This window comes from Mirounga leonina, unplaced genomic scaffold (genome assembly GCF_011800145.1).
Source record: "Mirounga leonina isolate KUSES-001 unplaced genomic scaffold, KU_Mleo_1.0 Mir_125, whole genome shotgun sequence".
Taxonomy (NCBI): Eukaryota; Metazoa; Chordata; class Mammalia; order Carnivora; family Phocidae; genus Mirounga; species Mirounga leonina.
The window spans coordinates 61,276,519-61,293,782 of NW_023270305.1; the positions used below are offsets into that span (position 1 = coordinate 61,276,519).

At 38.0% G+C, this 17,264-nt stretch overlaps 1 protein-coding gene across 11 annotated transcripts in view; it reads left to right on the forward strand.

Moving 5' to 3' along the window:
- The first annotated feature begins 256 nt into the window (after positions 1-256).
- The window catches only part of NRXN1 (neurexin 1), a 1,139,755-nt gene continuing 1,122,747 nt past the window's right edge, over positions 257-17,264 (forward strand). For all 11 annotated transcript variants that reach the window (XM_035001585.1, XM_035001587.1, XM_035001593.1 and 8 more), the window contains exon 1: positions 257-1,028. In XM_035001585.1, the coding sequence (XP_034857476.1) occupies positions 257-1,028 (772 nt within the window). The remainder of the gene's footprint in view (positions 1,029-17,264) is intronic.

Consider the following 17,264-nt stretch of genomic DNA (forward strand, 5'->3'; position numbering starts at 1 on the left):
GTCTGGAAGATCTGCTGCTGCCCTGTACCACTGGGGTCTACGTTTTCCAGTTGGGAGGGGACTATCGGGAGAGAGGGAGGGGTTGCTGGAAGAAGAAGAAGAAAAAAAGAGCTAGACAAAGGAGGGTGCATCCCTCCCCCTCCTGCCCACCCCTTCACCCTACTTGTTTCCGGACCCTTATTTCTACATCACGGTGTCCAGGACCATTTTGACCCTGTCGGCCCCGGCACCCCCCCGCCGCACCCCAGCCCCGAGCATGGGGACGGCGCTTCTCCAGCGCGGGGGCTGCTTTCTCCTGTGCCTCTCGCTGCTGCTCCTGGGCTGCTGGGCAGAGCTGGGCAGCGGGCTGGAGTTCCCGGGCGCTGAGGGCCAGTGGACGCGCTTCCCCAAGTGGAACGCCTGCTGCGAGAGCGAGATGAGCTTCCAGCTCAAGACGCGCAGCGCGCGCGGCCTCGTGCTCTACTTCGACGACGAGGGCTTCTGCGACTTCCTGGAGCTCATTCTGACGCGCGGCGGCCGCCTGCAGCTCAGCTTCTCCATCTTCTGCGCGGAGCCCGCCACGCTCCTGGCTGACACGCCGGTCAACGACGGCGCGTGGCACAACGTGCGTATCCGCCGGCAGTTCCGCAACACCACGCTCTTCATCGACCAGGTGGAGGCCAAGTGGGTGGAGGTCAAGTCCAAGCGCAGGGACATGACGGTGTTCAGCGGCCTCTTTGTGGGCGGGCTGCCCCCGGAACTGCGCGCTGCGGCGCTCAAGCTGACGCGGGCCTCTGTGAGGGAGCGAGAGCCCTTCCGAGGGTGGATTCGCGACGTGAGGGTCAACTCCTCCCAGGCCCTGCCGGTGGACAGCGGCGAGGTGAAGCTGGACGACGAGCAGCCCAACAGCGGTGGGGGGAGCCCGTGCGAGGCGGGTGAGGAGGGCGAGGGCGGGGTGTGCCTCAACGGAGGCGTGTGCTCCGTGGTGGACGACCAGGCGGTGTGCGACTGCTCGCGAACCGGCTTCCGCGGCAAGGACTGCAGCCAAGGTAAGGCCCGACGCCTGGCTCACCGGGCGCCTCGGCCCGGGCAGGGCGCGGGGAGGCAGGGCGCGGCCGGCGGGGCGGCCGGTGCATGGGGTCTTCCTTCTCTGGACCGTGTGTTTCAGCTGCTTTCGAGGGGAAGACCTGTGGGGGGCGTCTCTGCCTTGTCACCCGCCACAGCTCCTCTTCGCGGTTGGGCAGCACCATTTCCAGGTTCAGTTCTCTCCTGGGAACCCTCGGTGCCAACTCCGCTTACTTCCAGGCGGCGAGGAGGATGACCTCTCCTCTTCAGATTCCCCGGGTTCTTTGTCAGGCTGCTCCCTAACTTCACTGGGCCATGGCCCGCCTGAATAACCGCTGTGCTTTCCTCTACCACCTCTAAGTCTGTAAAATACACAGATGTTTCCCCTAAGATGCAGACAAGCATCTAGAAGATTGGGCGCACATTTGGTGGAGAAGGAAGTGCGGGAGAGGTTCGCTATGGTTGAGAGTCTCCCCGTTTGTTATTCGTGGTAAAGGACAGACGGGGAACAGGATTCATAGGAACTGCTTTGCCTTTTATAAATAAAGTATAAAGTCCTGCTCCTGGTTGTGGAAAAAGGGGGCCATGGGATTAGAAGGAGAAGGGTTCTTGGAATTAATGTTATTTTCTGTGGTTATGTCCAAGTCCAACATTTGTCAGCTTAGGAAAAATTATGTGATTTTTCTGTGATTTCTTGAAGTGGAAGACAGGTCAGCTAATATTTAGAAATGTTAGAGATCAAATAACATATTCCTTAATTAGCAAATGTCTTGGGAAGATAAATAACACAGAAATTTAGACGTTGTTGGACTGGGAATCTTCTGTAGGCTAATAAACAGGGGATGCATATGAAGGATTGCAAGAGATTTCTCTGAGTACATTTAGCTAATGATATTTATCTGAGCAGTGGAGGCTAACCTGTAATTTCTGTTGTTTTTAAGGATTGAAAGTGTGGAATGAAAAAAAAAAATCATACCTAAGTTTTATTTTCTCCCCTTAATAAATAAAATTCAGTCATTCATGTGTCTCCGATATTGCTACATGGCAATGACCAAGGAAAAATATTGTATAAATACCGAAAAGCCTATGAGCAGAAAGTGACTGATATGAAAAAGATGAGGCATGGATCTGTGGCTGAGCGGAGAGGTGTCAGGGTTTAAAGTAGATAGCGTATGGGTCAAATCAAGACAGCACAGGATAAATGACATTTACAGCTGCAAATGTTTTTTAAAAGATGAATTATTAAATCTGATTTTGAAAGCTGTGAGGACAAAAGCTCAATGTGTGGCTGAATTTTATTGTATAATGTCTCCTTTTTTTTTTTTTTTTTTTTGCTGACACTGCTAAGAGGAACTAGCCCTTGTAAATCTTATTAGACTTGGCAGTTCTCTCTCATCTGACTTGAAGAGAAATGAAGACTTGATAAAATTTGTAATTGTTTAAATAGCAAAGGGAGTTTGTTAGGAAGAAAAAAGCTGGTCAGAGGGAAAGAAGAGTTCTGTAGCCTTTATGGGTTTATGGAAAAAAAGTAAAGGGTTATTTTATTATTCTCTCCCTTCATGAAGGTTTTTGTTTTCATTATGTTTTGGCTTAAGTAATTATAGAAGACTGTCTTCCATGGCCTATACTACACTTCAGCTTGGCCAGTAAATTTCCATGGATTTAGTACCAGGCTTTATAGTTAGGTTTTACCAAAATAAAACAGGACATGTTTTTCCTCTCCCATATCTAATTTAATTGTAAATCTTGAATGAAATATCAGGTACATATGATGATTTGCTATATTATAATTTGGAACTCCATACCTCTGCACTGATTAATAGAAATACATTTTTAAAAATGAACATTATTTTATGGGAAAAATTGCTCTACGTATCCCAATGCCACTTTAAAATACAGAGCAGACAATTTAATGAAGGACACATGAGATATAACTTCCTTCCTTAAATTAGGAAACAAATATGACACAATGACAGCTTGTTCTGTGTGGGAGGTGTTTTAAATTAAAATTTTTATTTTCTTGTGCATTTTAAATGTAGGGATCCAGGGATCATGCATAATCAGGAACACTTAAGAGTGGAGAAAGCATGGCAAAAGTAATATGTTGAAGAGAAGCAGAATTAGATGTTTCTGAAATGCATTTTATTTTGCCAGTGGATAGGCTCTTTCCATAAGAGGAAGAATTTGGAATTACCAAGATACATAATTGAACAATATAGTACCTGATGCTTAAGGTAATTCAATTCGGAAAAGAAAATCCATCAGGATGGTTCTGGAGCATTGATTCGTTTTGAAAATTTGATCTGAAAACGGAGTGCAAAGATCATCACTAGTCATGAAAGGAAAACAAAAGGCTGGATTCTTTTGATTATCACAGAAATGGGAGATGGAGTGATAAAGGCAGAGTCGATCTGCCCAGAAGGATGGGCTCCAGTTTCTGTATTTTCTCTATTTCATATGTGTCAAGTGACTGTTAAATAATTGAGAATGGATGCCTCTCCCAACACCAATCATGTATTGATGGCCAGGGATAGATGGTTTCTGTTCAGATGAAGTATGAGCAGAGCCCTGCCTCTAGCCAGTATTTACACTGAATGTCACATTCTTTTTAAAAACTAATTTAAAAACAAATCCACATTCATTAGAGAAAATTTAGGAAAAAAAATTAACAGCAAACATTAAACAAGATTCAAATTACATCTAGTTCTAACCACAATTTCTTTTTTAACTTAATAAAGTCTAATATTATTTAGTTGCCTTCATATTAAAAATACAGTAAGAACTACTAAAAAAGACAATAATCATATTCTTTCTCTATTTATTTTTCTGGCCCAGAATGTCTTGCAACAACTTCTGCATCTATGGTTTTCTAGAATATTTTTATTTAATGAGCTCAGTTTCATCCTTACTGTAATTTATTCAAGCCTAGCAAGTTTTATTTATTTATTTATTTGTTTGTTTGTTTATTTATGTAGTGATGGCAGTAGAACACAAGAAAGGTTATGTGTCATGACCAGGTTAGTGGCAGAGCTCACACAAAAGTGCAGGCACTCTCATTCTCGAGCCCTGTATTATCTTTTCCCGCTGAATAAGATTTCCATTTTACGAGTATGGATATTTTTTCAGGTTCAGGCATTATTCAAGAGAAAAAAATTATGTATAAATGGCTGATGCAATAGGACTAACCTATGTATCACTTAAGTTCTTTGACCCTGAAAATGAGCCTCAGAACTTCAGTATCCAAGAATGTCATCTTCCCTGAATGATGGATGCTTATGAGGTACATAGCTTTTTCAGTGAATCGTACTCATCTAAGTGCCCCAGGACCATTATTATTTAATAAGTTTCTACTGAAGAGGACTAATAGTTTCTTAGCAGCTTAAAAGAATTAGTGAATTCCATGGCTGCCCAGCTTAAAAATGAGAATAAAAGGCTGATCAATGAGAAGGGAAGTTATACTTTTAAAAATGATATCCAGGTTTCATGCATTTTAGGGTCACATATTAAAATTTCATACTAGACTCTGGAGTGCCACTTTTATTTACTTTCTCTATGTAAATGGCCATAAACACATACTCTTACAATGGCTAATTACTAAATATTACTAAACATGGTAGTGTGATAGATGTCACTTAACAAAGCCCATGCTTTCTATGACTTTACTAATGTGACCAGATAAAGAACCATATTCACCTCGTCATTTCTACATTTATTTTTTATTCAACAAATACTGATTGAATGCTTTGTATGTGTCCGAGTAGCAGGCTCTGGTAAAAAAAATGGTGAGTAAACTCTCAGAAATAGTTCCTACCTTGCTAGACCTTGCATTCCAATGAGGAGACATAGTTATTTAAAAATAAATGGAAACTTAAAATGGTGGTATGTATTCTGGAGGACAGATACATGGTATTGTGAGAACTTAAAATAGTGTGAACTAACCTAATCAAAAAAGGTTTCCCTGAAGATTGAGGTTTAAAATCTGAGAGATGAGGAGTTAACCATGTAAATGCAGAGGAGAAATACTAGGTACAAAAGCCTGGTATAGGAGTGTCCTGGCATATTCAAGCAACTGAGAGAAGACCCTTGAGTATGGAGCTCATAGAGGAGTAGGGCCAGGTCTTTTGGGGCCTTCTAGACCATATCAAGGATTTGAATCTTTATGGTAAAAGTGATGGAAAAATAATGGAAGGAGTTTAGTGTGGAAGGTGGGGAGGAAGGAGCCATTATCAAATTTATATTTCAAAAGTGTCACTCTGGCTACTGTGTAGGGAACACATTGATAGGGGGCCAGAGTAAAAGAGAAAACATTAATTTCTGTCAGTCAGCAGAATTAGTTTAAGCACCCACTGTAAGCTGTAGACCGAACGAGGGGGACATAGCGAAAAACAAGATTCTTTAAGGAACTTAGAATCTTTGTCAGGTTGGTTATATATAGAAATCTAAGGCCATTCATTGTTAGGAACACTTGGTTCCATCTGTAAAATGTATCAGAACCCTTTCTGTGGATTATCATGTGGTTTCCTCAGATAAGCCTAGCAAATCTATAGGCTTCTTGAGCCCATTGGCAATGAATGTCATTCTATGTTGTATCCTTCAAGAACCTTGCTCAACATGCCTTTCTTGTGACAGTATATATTGGTTGATTGAGTCTAGGCTTTCGATATTTTAACTGCTGCAATAAAGAAAAATATTACGTAGGTACTTAATTTTTTATTTATTCTATTTGATAATTTTTATTAAGAAAGCCTTTAACACAAAAGCATTTGTAAAAACTATCACCCTCCATATAAACTAATACATGTATTCATCTCAATCCTATACTTAAATAGTGATGCTTACTGTATTTATTCCAGTGTGTAGATAGAGATATCTAATGGACCTGTCCTATTTATGATTTGTCTTTGAGGCTCTCCTATAAGTTAAAGTTATTTACATGTATCTGCAGAGAAGCTAGGTAATATATTCGAGCTTTAAAAGCTTAAGACATTCCAATAGTTATTATAAACAGATCATGTTTTTAGCATAAATTTACATATATGCCAGTGAAATCATGTTCCAGTTTTGGATACCTTTAGATGAAATGTGATAATAAACTGATAAAAAATAAGAAAGGACTAATACTATATAATATTTATGTTATTCTTAGCTGTATTGTGAGAATCAGCACCCTGAGCTACACTGGTTCCTGAAAAACAGTCACTGACCACATTCTGTATTCTTTTCTCAATAAACATTTGGTGGCCACACTGCATGCAGGGTTAACTCCTATAAATATTCACTGAAAATTAAGTATCATAGATACTTATGCTTTGTTTTATTCTGGAGATATAAAGCTGCTGCTTGAACTTTCTTTGCAAACTTTTTTTGGTAAGTGCATACGTGTATTTGATATAATTCAGAATAAATCATTTTTGCACTCTAAAAGTTTTGAGTTCATGCTCACTTGAACACATATTCTAAAAGTTTGGAGTTTGTTGTACAAAACAATATTATGCAAACCTCATATACTTTTTTCTTGTGCACTTATGTATAATTTTATGGCTCAGTCCCTTTTCCATTACTCAAAACACAGGACTTGGTAAATTTCTTGGTCTTTGCTAAATAGTAAGTCTTAAAATGTCCCACTTAGGTTTTGGGAAAAAAAAAGTTTTTTGGCTACTTGTATCAGAGCTCTTCAGAAATTGCATGGCTTTTTTTTTTGTTGGTTTTGTTTTGTTTTCTTCTCTTAAGCATAGATCCCATGTGTTTCTACTGGAACATGGGAATGGGTGCAGTGCTCTCTCAGATTCTTTTCTTGCCATGTTATTTACACAATGTGTGTAAACAGAATGTGGTAAGGTGTTTGAACAACTAAATTCCAGATGTGGCATTGCCTCTAAATCACTGTTAAAAGTAGAGTAAGATCACTAATGTTCTGTATTTCAGTTTTCGAGTTTGTAAATTGAGAAACACATAATCAGGCAACTAATATATCGCGACCTTCTGCTAACCTATTTCAGATTATGAGTAGTTAATAGGGGTAAACTCCCAGAAAAACATGAACTTTGGAAAGAAATATCTAATGGCAGCAGGGTAGATGGCTCTAAAGTGTTGTAAATGTTAATAGTGGAAATGTTAAACATGTTTCTATAAATCTATGTTGGGGTCATTTTAGATGAAGTTTATATCATTTATATCCAATAGTATATATAAGATTTGTTAGAGTTTTCTTATTACACAGTGATACCTTGGTACAGACAACCTGAGTAAAGAGGGCATTTGTTACCTTGTTCTTTCTTTGTAAAATCTGAACAAATGAAATAAGTAAGGCAGCAGCTAAATGAGTGCATATTACATGATTCTATTTATATGAAGTTCAAAACAGATACAACTGATCTATGATGATAAAGTTCAGAATGGGGTTACCTTTTAGTGGTATTGACTAATAGAGGGCACTGTGGAACCTTTCACATGATCTGGGTGATGTTTATATGGGTATATATATTTGTAAAGATTCACTGAACTGCATATACACTAAAGATTTACATACATAAAGTATCTATACATAAGTATCTACACATAAGATACTTTATATATGCTCTACTTTAAAAAAAATCCTTCAGATTATAAAAGAATGATGCTCAATGAATACATGTAGTGTGTACCTATTCATACCCTAAATACATATGAAAATGCACTTTATGAAGGAATTCTTAATGGAAATCTGTACTTTAAAATAGTAGGCAAAAGAGCCAAATATTTGTAACATTCTAGAAAGCAAGTATATGTATATATGAGTAAATTTTAAGGGTAAGGGGAGTATTCTGTTTTAAACAGCGGTACACCTTTTAATTTGTTTCCAATTTCTTGTGCCTTTTGTAATAGAGATAACACATAGATAAAATAGAGATAACACAGATAAAATTTGCAACTATTGAACTAAAGTCCTACCAACACATTCAAGCAATGTTAAGTTTTCCAATTAGGATGATTCAGTTACTGGAATTTTAAGTGATTGAATGATGAGTATGTTGTAAGAGCTCAATAATTTGAATGAGTGTTGGGATATTGGAAAAAAAATTACCAGTCTAACCATAACTCTCATAATATTCTCTAAATCTACAAATATACGTGATTTCTCCCCCCAAAATATTAGGCATAAAATTATTTCAAAAGGTGCACTAGATGTCCCTCCTTTCTTGGTGCCATAAGCATCTTTTGTGTTTGAATACAATTTGAAATTATTCTGTTTAGAATCATAAGTTATTATAATTATCATTTAGTGCTTACTGAGTGAAAAGCATTGTACAGTATGCTTTGTCCGTCTTAGCTTTATTTATTTCTATAACATCCTACTTGATAGGTTTTATAAAATTCCCATTTTACAGAGGAGAAAATTGTGGATTAGAAAAGCTGCCTTGCCAAAAGTCCCATAGCTCAATGGCAGAGCTGAAATCTGAGCCCAGGTGTGTCCATTGCCCCAGCAGGCAACTCTGTCCATTATATGACATGTGTGTTTCACTTAATAAACAGCTAGTGGATGCTGGGAATTTGTTCTTGAGTTGTCAGTTTGCTGCTGATATGAATGGCTGACTTATAATAAAGCCTTCAGAATTGAAGATTGTGGCAGACCCTTACATTTAGTGCCATTTCCTAATGTCATGATAATAAAGAAACAGAATAGCTTGTCAGAATGCATTGCACTTTGTTTCTATAACACTTGCTTATTTGCTGCTTTTGTTGACCTTCTATTAATATTATGCTTAAAGGGTTGATTTTACTTTAATGTAACTAGAAGTAAAGCCCTAGTATATTGCATCTGAAGAATTACAGTTCTTAATCTCCTGAATGAAAATACTTAGTTTTCACAAAACAAGCAACACAGAATTTACATCCGCTTTAGAGTCTGGGAGATAACATTATTGAAATTATCAAAGTCCATGGTGATATAGGACAAGTACAAAGATCTATCCCCATCACATAAGTAGACACTTAAACTTGCTGAATTAGAACATGGTTCTGCTGAAGGTTTAGATGATGGTACACTGGGCACTTAATTGAAATTATATAATGAGAAGGTAGTGTCTCTTTTTGGATGAGTTTGGCTTCCCAGCACATTGCCTAAAACTGAATTCAAGAGCGGTTCTTAGAGTTAAAAAGATGTATTCCCTAAGCTCTTTCTGGTATATATGAGATGCTATTATTGGAAAGAAGTGGGAGGAGAACAAGTCTGACCTGGCAAGCCAAAGTGCTGACCTGGACTCCTGTCTAGTAACTTGTGCTCAAAAATGTCTGGACTGTAATTAGAAATACACTGACGCCACATTACAGGAACCAGTGTGACTCCAAATGGCATTTTCTTAGGTTGGTCCCCAGGAGGGACCTCGTGGTCCAAAAGTTAGAGGAGGGGCTGCCAAGAAGAACAGTTGCTTCACGAGCACCCTAACATCAGGCGGGGCTTTCTACATTTAATTATAGACATAATGAATTCTGTGTGGATGACATTCCATAACAGAAACAACACTGATCACAGTTGAGGAGCTGCTGTTGTGGGTGACCTAACAAGACCGGGTGTTGTACGTGGAACCAGCTAAGTTTAAGTGTTACTCAGACATTGCTGGATTCAGCAGGATGAACTGCCCCAGCCCAGCAGAGGCAGGGAAATTAAAGACTCATGTTTTTCTTCTAAGTAATGATATTTCCCTATAATTAAGGGGAATTGCTGCCATAGGGAAGATACTCCTTTTCAGCTTAGACTCCTTATCTGAATGCAGCACTGATTTTTTTTTTCCAGCAAATAATGGGATTATTTATTTAAAATTGTTACATATGAAGCATAAGGGACTAAATTTATACAACTGAAAACATTGTAAAAATAGGAAGTAATATACTGTACTTCATGATCCAAACGCACAAGTAAATGTTTAAGACAATACTTTTATGAACCCCTATTTTAAAGATTGGGTCAACTTCCTGTGGCATAGAGTACTAAGATTTTTAAAGTGGTGAAAACATGTACTTCTCATATATAAATGATTGTGTGTATGTGTATAAGCACAGAGATATATACAAAAATATGACATATATAAGAAAATTATATAATAGAAGCAGAGAAGGATTTTTTAAAGTCCTTGAAATCATGTTAAAATAAAATCTTCACAAATACATTGGTGAAACATGTCATTAAAATATAATGTCTTTGACTTAAAATAGTTTATGTAATATATATTTTTTTCTACACAAGACCTTAGAAACCTAAAAAGTCTATGCTTATAGTAAGACAAATGACCTTCCGTGATCAGGCATGGGATTCGAGATTTTGAAGTTTCTACAAAGTTACCATTTTCATATTATTGATTGACAACATCCTAACTATTCCTGGGGGTTATATGAAAATCTAACCATATTAAGTCTTGCTCTAAGATTGTTCTGACAGTTACCAAGAGTAATTTGCTTTGATGGAACTTTAACTATCATTATTAAATAATTATAGTTATTATTTAACTATTTATTGGAATGAGACATAATTACATTCAAACACATGGAAAAAATTAGGCTAATATTAATAATGACATTTAAAAACTTTTATCCGTAAGAAAACTAGGGGGTTAAACTTATTTAATGAGCTCCCAGTGCGTTCAAAATAAGCCAACCACCACAGGGATATTTTGAAAGAGGGATTTAGGTAAAAAAAAAAAAAAATAGCTCCCAAATTTCTTTTACCAGAGTAGTTGGAGTATCTATAAGAATTTTAGTTTTTAATATTTAAAGGAATCATGTGTAAGTTTCAGAACATGCCTTGATGGTCAGTTTCTATCATTATATAAGAATTTTTGGATGCATACATCATTAATTTTCTCTTCCTCTGGCCACTTCAACCTTTGTTTAGATTAGAATGGTAGAATTAAAATAATATGGCTTTTCTGTTTCTATCACGGTTTCTATTTTTTGGCTTCAAATAACATTTAAAGTTGTTTTTTTTATTGTTGCTGATTTTTTTTTCACTTGAATTTCATCCATTGTTTACTCTTCTACTCTCGACATTGATTTCCTTCGTAAAAACACAGGGAGAGGTAGAGCTTCAAGAATTAGAGTAACTCTTCATCTGGGAATGGCACTCCTCTATGACTGTTAGCTGAGAGCTATGCGCTTTCCCAGAGGTCATTAGAAATAAAGAATGATGGGCACCTCCCCTTCCCCTAGACCCAAGATGTTATCCATCCTGGACAAAGTCCTTATTTGTATGACACAGAAAATGCTGTGTTTCATCCTCAATAGAAGCAATAAAGATTTGGATTGGGGCCAAATATACAATCCTGTAGTGTCTTCCGCCCACAAGGGATGGAGGATGGAAGGATGATGAGGCCTCAGGGAAGCTGTGGAGCTTAAGATGTGTAATAATTGAGAAAATGAGGCTGAAGACTGAAAGAGGAACAGGAAATAGGAGAAAAGAAGATGATTGGGGGAGAAAATGAGTGCTGGAGAAGGTAAATTGAGAGAGAGAGAGAGAACAGAATTTGAAACAACCAGAACACTAAGAACTGGTGGATTAAAATAAGAAAAATCACACACCTGGTTAGTGGAAGAGGGGACTAGAACATGAATTTCTTGACTTCTAGCCCTAAGACTGCACTGGAGAGCTAAGAGGAAGAAAAAGACAGGACAAATACATTATCATCTAAAATTTTAGTCACATAAAATAGAATCATTCTTTAGTAGGTTCTGACAGTATGTCATTGGACTTTGTCCTACTAACAACAGGAACAGCAATAGCAAAACCCTGCATAACTTATACCCTGTGCCAGGCACTATTTTAAGCTCTTTATACATACTAATTCATTTAATCCTCCCACAACCCTATAAAGTGGGTGTGATTTCCCCCAATTTACAGCTGAGAAAACCGAGGCACAGAGAGATTTTTAAAATTACTCAGTTCACATCCTGGGTAATTGCAAAGCTGGCCTTCATACCAAGGCTTTGAGACCTCCTGAGGACATGCCCTGAACTTGCAGTTCCTTCTTTTTTAATAATAACTGAATGTACATCCTCCGCACTCTCTTTCACGTACGAGAATCTGCCCTGTGTCTAAACAGTGCCTGTACAAACTAATGCAATTTCATTTTCTCTCCCTCTCAGTATTCCATCTAAACGTTTAATAACTTTTCCTGGGCAGAATTTCTTCTTTAAATTTAATGAAAATCCTTTCTCTGCTGACATAAATTAATTTCTTCTTGTTATGTCCTCAGTGGAAATAAAATTCATGTAGTCAATATCCCCTTGAATTATCTTTATCTGCTTAAGAGAAAGAGTGCTGTCTTCACTGAACTAAAAGTGTTTTAGATCCCCCTTCTGTGAAACTGATCTGACATTCAGCCTCCTTGCCCTAATAGCCACCTGCTTTATTTATGCTACTCACTGCTTCCTCCCCTCATTAATGCTCTCCCAATGCTTAGTTCCTCAGACCTGGGACAGCCCTCCCCTCCGTTCATCACATGCTGCACTTTCAGTGACTCCCTAACCTTTCTTTTTGCTCCTATCTGGCTTACTAATTTCCCATTATATCTTGAAAATATCAAGATATGTATATATATATCTTGGGCAGAGGCTTTCTAAAGTCCTTAGTAGGTGGTGGTTATTTGGCAATTTAAAAAAAACCTGCCTCTTACTAGTGTCTGTAGATCAGGCAGTCTAGAGTTGTGTAAAGGGAAAAGTCTTGATAGCATTGCATTTGTTAGCAGGAAAAGTAGGCCAGAAAAATATGAGTTGACAAACAGAAAAAAGAATTTGGACTAAAGAGAACTGGCAGCGGTTGTCTCGTCCACAGAGGACTACGCAGTGGAAATGGATTTGAACAAGAGTGTGTTGATTTAGGCCTAAGGAAAGAGAAGACAGCATTTGCTTGTAATTCTAGTATAAATGTGAGAGCAGGCTAGCAGAAGTGATGGGTGAATCTCTATTCCTGGAGATCCTTAATAATAGCTTAGATACACAACTGCCAGTTTTAAATTGCTTAGGATTTCCCTTTTTCTGGTCAGAGGCTTGGACTAAATGGCCTTCAGAATACATTTTCAGCTCTTATATCAGTTATGTAAATAATCAAACTTTTGGGAAAACATTTAACACACAAATTTCTCAAATATGAGATGGAAATAGCCCCAAACAGTCCTCCCCCCACAAAAAAATAAGCCCAAATTATCCACTGGCGGGGGGAAAAAAAGCAAGCAAACAGAAAAAACTGCTTTAAAAAGTATCTGAAGTTATAATTCACAGGTGCATTTGGATAAAATATGGCATCAACTGCCACAAGAGAAGTTAGTTCATGAATTACTTCCCAGTTGCCTTAACTTGCTGTTGCTGCACATAGGTGTCTCTGGAATGCACTCTGGGCAAGTTCTTTGCCCACATATTTGTGCTTGCCTTGAGCCAGCTGCCCTTGTCGTCCTCTTTACACAACGGACTGCCCCAGTTTCATGTTTCCTTGAATGTGTTGGAGCTCCAGTTACAGCCTCTGCCTGTGTCTCAACTCAGTTCACACTTCTGCTTGTTCATTGTGCCTTCTCTAGGGTTTCCTCCCCAAGCTGAACCCAGCCCCACCAGGTGTGGCGCTCCTGCCCTGCTGCCCAAGTTTGGGCAGCATGGCCACGTGATGCCCTCCTGTATCTGTCCTTTTCTATTCTGTGTCAGTTGCGCTTTCTCTGGGAAACATAGCTTTGGACGGAAGGGGTTTTGGCACTGGTGTGAATTCTTCCTGGAGGAAAATGGGATGAGAAGGTTGAAAATAATTTTTTATTTAAAAACAAAACAAAGAAAATAAAACCAAAATAACCACAACATTAAAAAACACTTATTCATGGGTACTCTGTAATGTGTATGGTTTCTCAGTACAACAGGTTACACAAACCAGAAATCTAGTCTCATCTTTGAGTCCTGTGTTTTTTGCCCATTCATCATTCCCAAACCACTTACTAAAGCTGTTCTACACACCATGAGACCTTAGCACCTATGTAGTAGTAGTTCCCATCTGTGTTCTCAGTGCTCTCGAAGACAAAATTTGGAAGCACAAATGAAAGTGTTGAAACCTAAATACAGGTATAAAATATTCAGGGATCAAAAATATGATCTGGTGATTAACATAACAATAAATTAAAAAAACTTACTATCAATCACAATGTACGAAGACCTATAATAGGGTGCACATGTGTACCATTTAGTGATATCCTCAGTTGTAGTAAAAATGAGCCTTACTTTTGAAAAACCCACGTATGGTGGTGTGCCTATAAAGAGTGACAAACATGTGGATCCTTTTAAAAATTATAGTTGGAAACAAGCTGAGGGTTGCTGGGGTGGGGGGTGGGGTGGGAGGGATGGGGTGACTGGGTGATAGACACTGGGGAGGGTATGTGCTATGGTGAGCGCTGTGAGTTGTGTGAGACTGTTGAATCACAGATCTGTACCTCTGAAACAAATAATGCAATATATGTTAAGAAAAAAAAAAAAGAAGAAGAAGGTAGAGGGAGGGGAAGAATGAAGCGGGGGAAATCGGAGGGGTAGACGAACCATGAGAGACGATGGACTCTGAGAAACAAACTGAGGGTTCTAGAGGGGAGGGGGGTGGGAGGATGGGTTAGCCTGGTGGTGGGTATTGAGGAGGGCACATTCTGCATGGAGCACTGGGTGTTATGCACAAACAATGAATCATGGAACACTTCATCTAAAACTAATGATGTAATGTATGGGGATTAACATAAGAATAAAAAAAAAGACATCTAAAAATTATAGTTAATGGATTGTTCACACTTTCAATTAGGTTACCATAATTTCAGATTACTCCAATCACTGGATTTTTCCATATCACAAGAAAACAGTTCGTGGTGAGTCATTAGATAGTTATAGAGGATAGGTAGAAAAAGCATCAGATTAACAAATACTTGTTTGGGCATAAACTGAACAAGGGAAACTTGTTATTTTATCTTTTGGTGAAATACTATGTTTTGCCTCACCACTGGTCTAAGAATTCAAAGGGAAGGAAGTCACGTTCTAGTGGAGCAGGCTGGCAGATACATGCCTGATTGCATGAATTTGTTGCATGAAAGCAATAAATGCTGTCACAGGTGTGAGCAGATATAGTCATGTGCTCTCAGTGACCAAGTTCACTGGATTCTACTGATACACTGTTTCAGCCTTTCCTGTTCACCCATCAGGATTGTTGTTATAATTTTTACCACTTTTCCTAATCCCAAGCACTACTCCTCATTTCCCCACCCAAAGCCATTCTTCTCTACTATTGGGATGATCCTTTAAAAATAGTATTTCTCCTTTGGCTTAAGGATTAAGGAGAAAGCACACATTCTTAAGAATGGCAAGCAAGCACTTTTTAAAATCCGTGTCTGATCTTTCCAGTCTCATTTCTTACCATTTTCTCCCAACAGAAACCTTGTGACCTAAGCCAACACTATTTGTATTATGAATAATGATTGCATTTACATGTCTTGGAGACCTTTCTGGTGCTATTCTCTCTGGACCAAAAGCCTTCTCTCCACCCTGAGTGAAATTCTACCCATCATTCTTGACTCATCTAAAAGATCTTTCTGAAATTCTCCCTGACGTTCTTCCCTGGCCCTCCTGCAGAGCAAATGTTGGCTTTGTGCAGATCTTTGTTCATATAGTATTGCACTCAACACATTTTATTATAGTTATTTAACACCCCACCATATTTCTTCATGTGATTCTAAGTCCCCGGGGAGAGCATTCATACTCCCGTTTATTACTCTATTATATAAGTAAGAGCCAGCAGACTAGCCCATAGTAGGAGCTCAATAAATGTTAGTAAATTTAATTAAGTTCAAGATTTTAAGAAGAAAATATTAAAGATAATGGTCAGAGAAAACAAATAAGCAGTTCTTTAAAAGAGAAATACAGTAAGCCAATATGTATAAGAAAAGAGGCTTGATCTTAGTAAGTAAAGCAAAATAAATTAAAATGAGGTTATTATTTCTTGCTTAGCTGATTGAAATTAAAGAGCACGATTGTACACAGTGTTGACAGAGATGTGGTAATTACAAGCACTCTTATGCTCTTGTACATCTTTGGTTGGAGTGTGAGTTACTACAGCTGTTTTTAGGAGCAATTTAACAGTAGCTATGACAATTTTAAATGTGTGTATCTTTTAACACGACAGTTCCCCTTGTAGGAATTTTTTTAACAGAACTACCTGAACAAGTCTCAGAAATGCATTATTGCTGATACATATTGCCGTTGTCTGTAATGGTGAAAACAAATAAGTGGAATCAACTCAACTATTAATTAACATGTAATTAGCTAACTAAACATTGGTAGACCCATATATAATGCCTCACAGCATAATATAAATGAGATATGTCTATATAAACTAGGATGAAATATGTTAAAATATATTGTTTCATAAACACAATCAAATTGCAAATATACATACATGTATGTATAGTACACATACAGTAGGATTGTATATATACATATATATGTATGTTTTTATGTAAAAAAAGTAAATAACTTGTAAAGATCAGATGTTTCATTGTCTTCACAGAGGGAGGAAAGAAAAAAAATCTAAATTGCTGTAAGATAAATATATTTGCAAGTACTAAAACTAGATTAACGAAGGATGTTGGTGACTCTCCATCTTGAGGGATTTTCAATAAGATTTTGAAATGTCAAACTAATAGTCCATTTCAGAAGATCAGACTCACTATATGACTTACCAAGGATTTGTATTATCACTCTAGATTGAACATTCTGTTACAGAAATAAAAACAGAATGTTCATGTTGTCAGAACAAAATATGACATTAACCTTTCAGGATATATTCTGGAAGAATATCATAAAAGAGAGAATTACAGCATTTAAATCCTATATAATTCCAAAGATTGAATGATTGATTGATTATTTATTTATTTACTTATTTAACTTGTACCCATTTGTCAGGCTGTATGATCATTCTCCTGGCACTTAACAGAGGGGTCCTAATAAGGTGCAGGGTCTGGAAGCAGATGTAATATTTCTTCTCAGCAGAGTGATTTCTGTTAATGTTCCATTTACAATATCTCCCCCTGCCCTCACTTTCTCCAAAACAAAACTTGAGAGATGGCTGAATACGTCAGTGCTGTGTCTCAAATTGGCTTCGTAGTCAAGTGTATTATCATTCTTGTAATATTTTCTCTTCCTAATGGAACTCCTAGAAACATCTGAGAAGTTCCAAATGACTGACA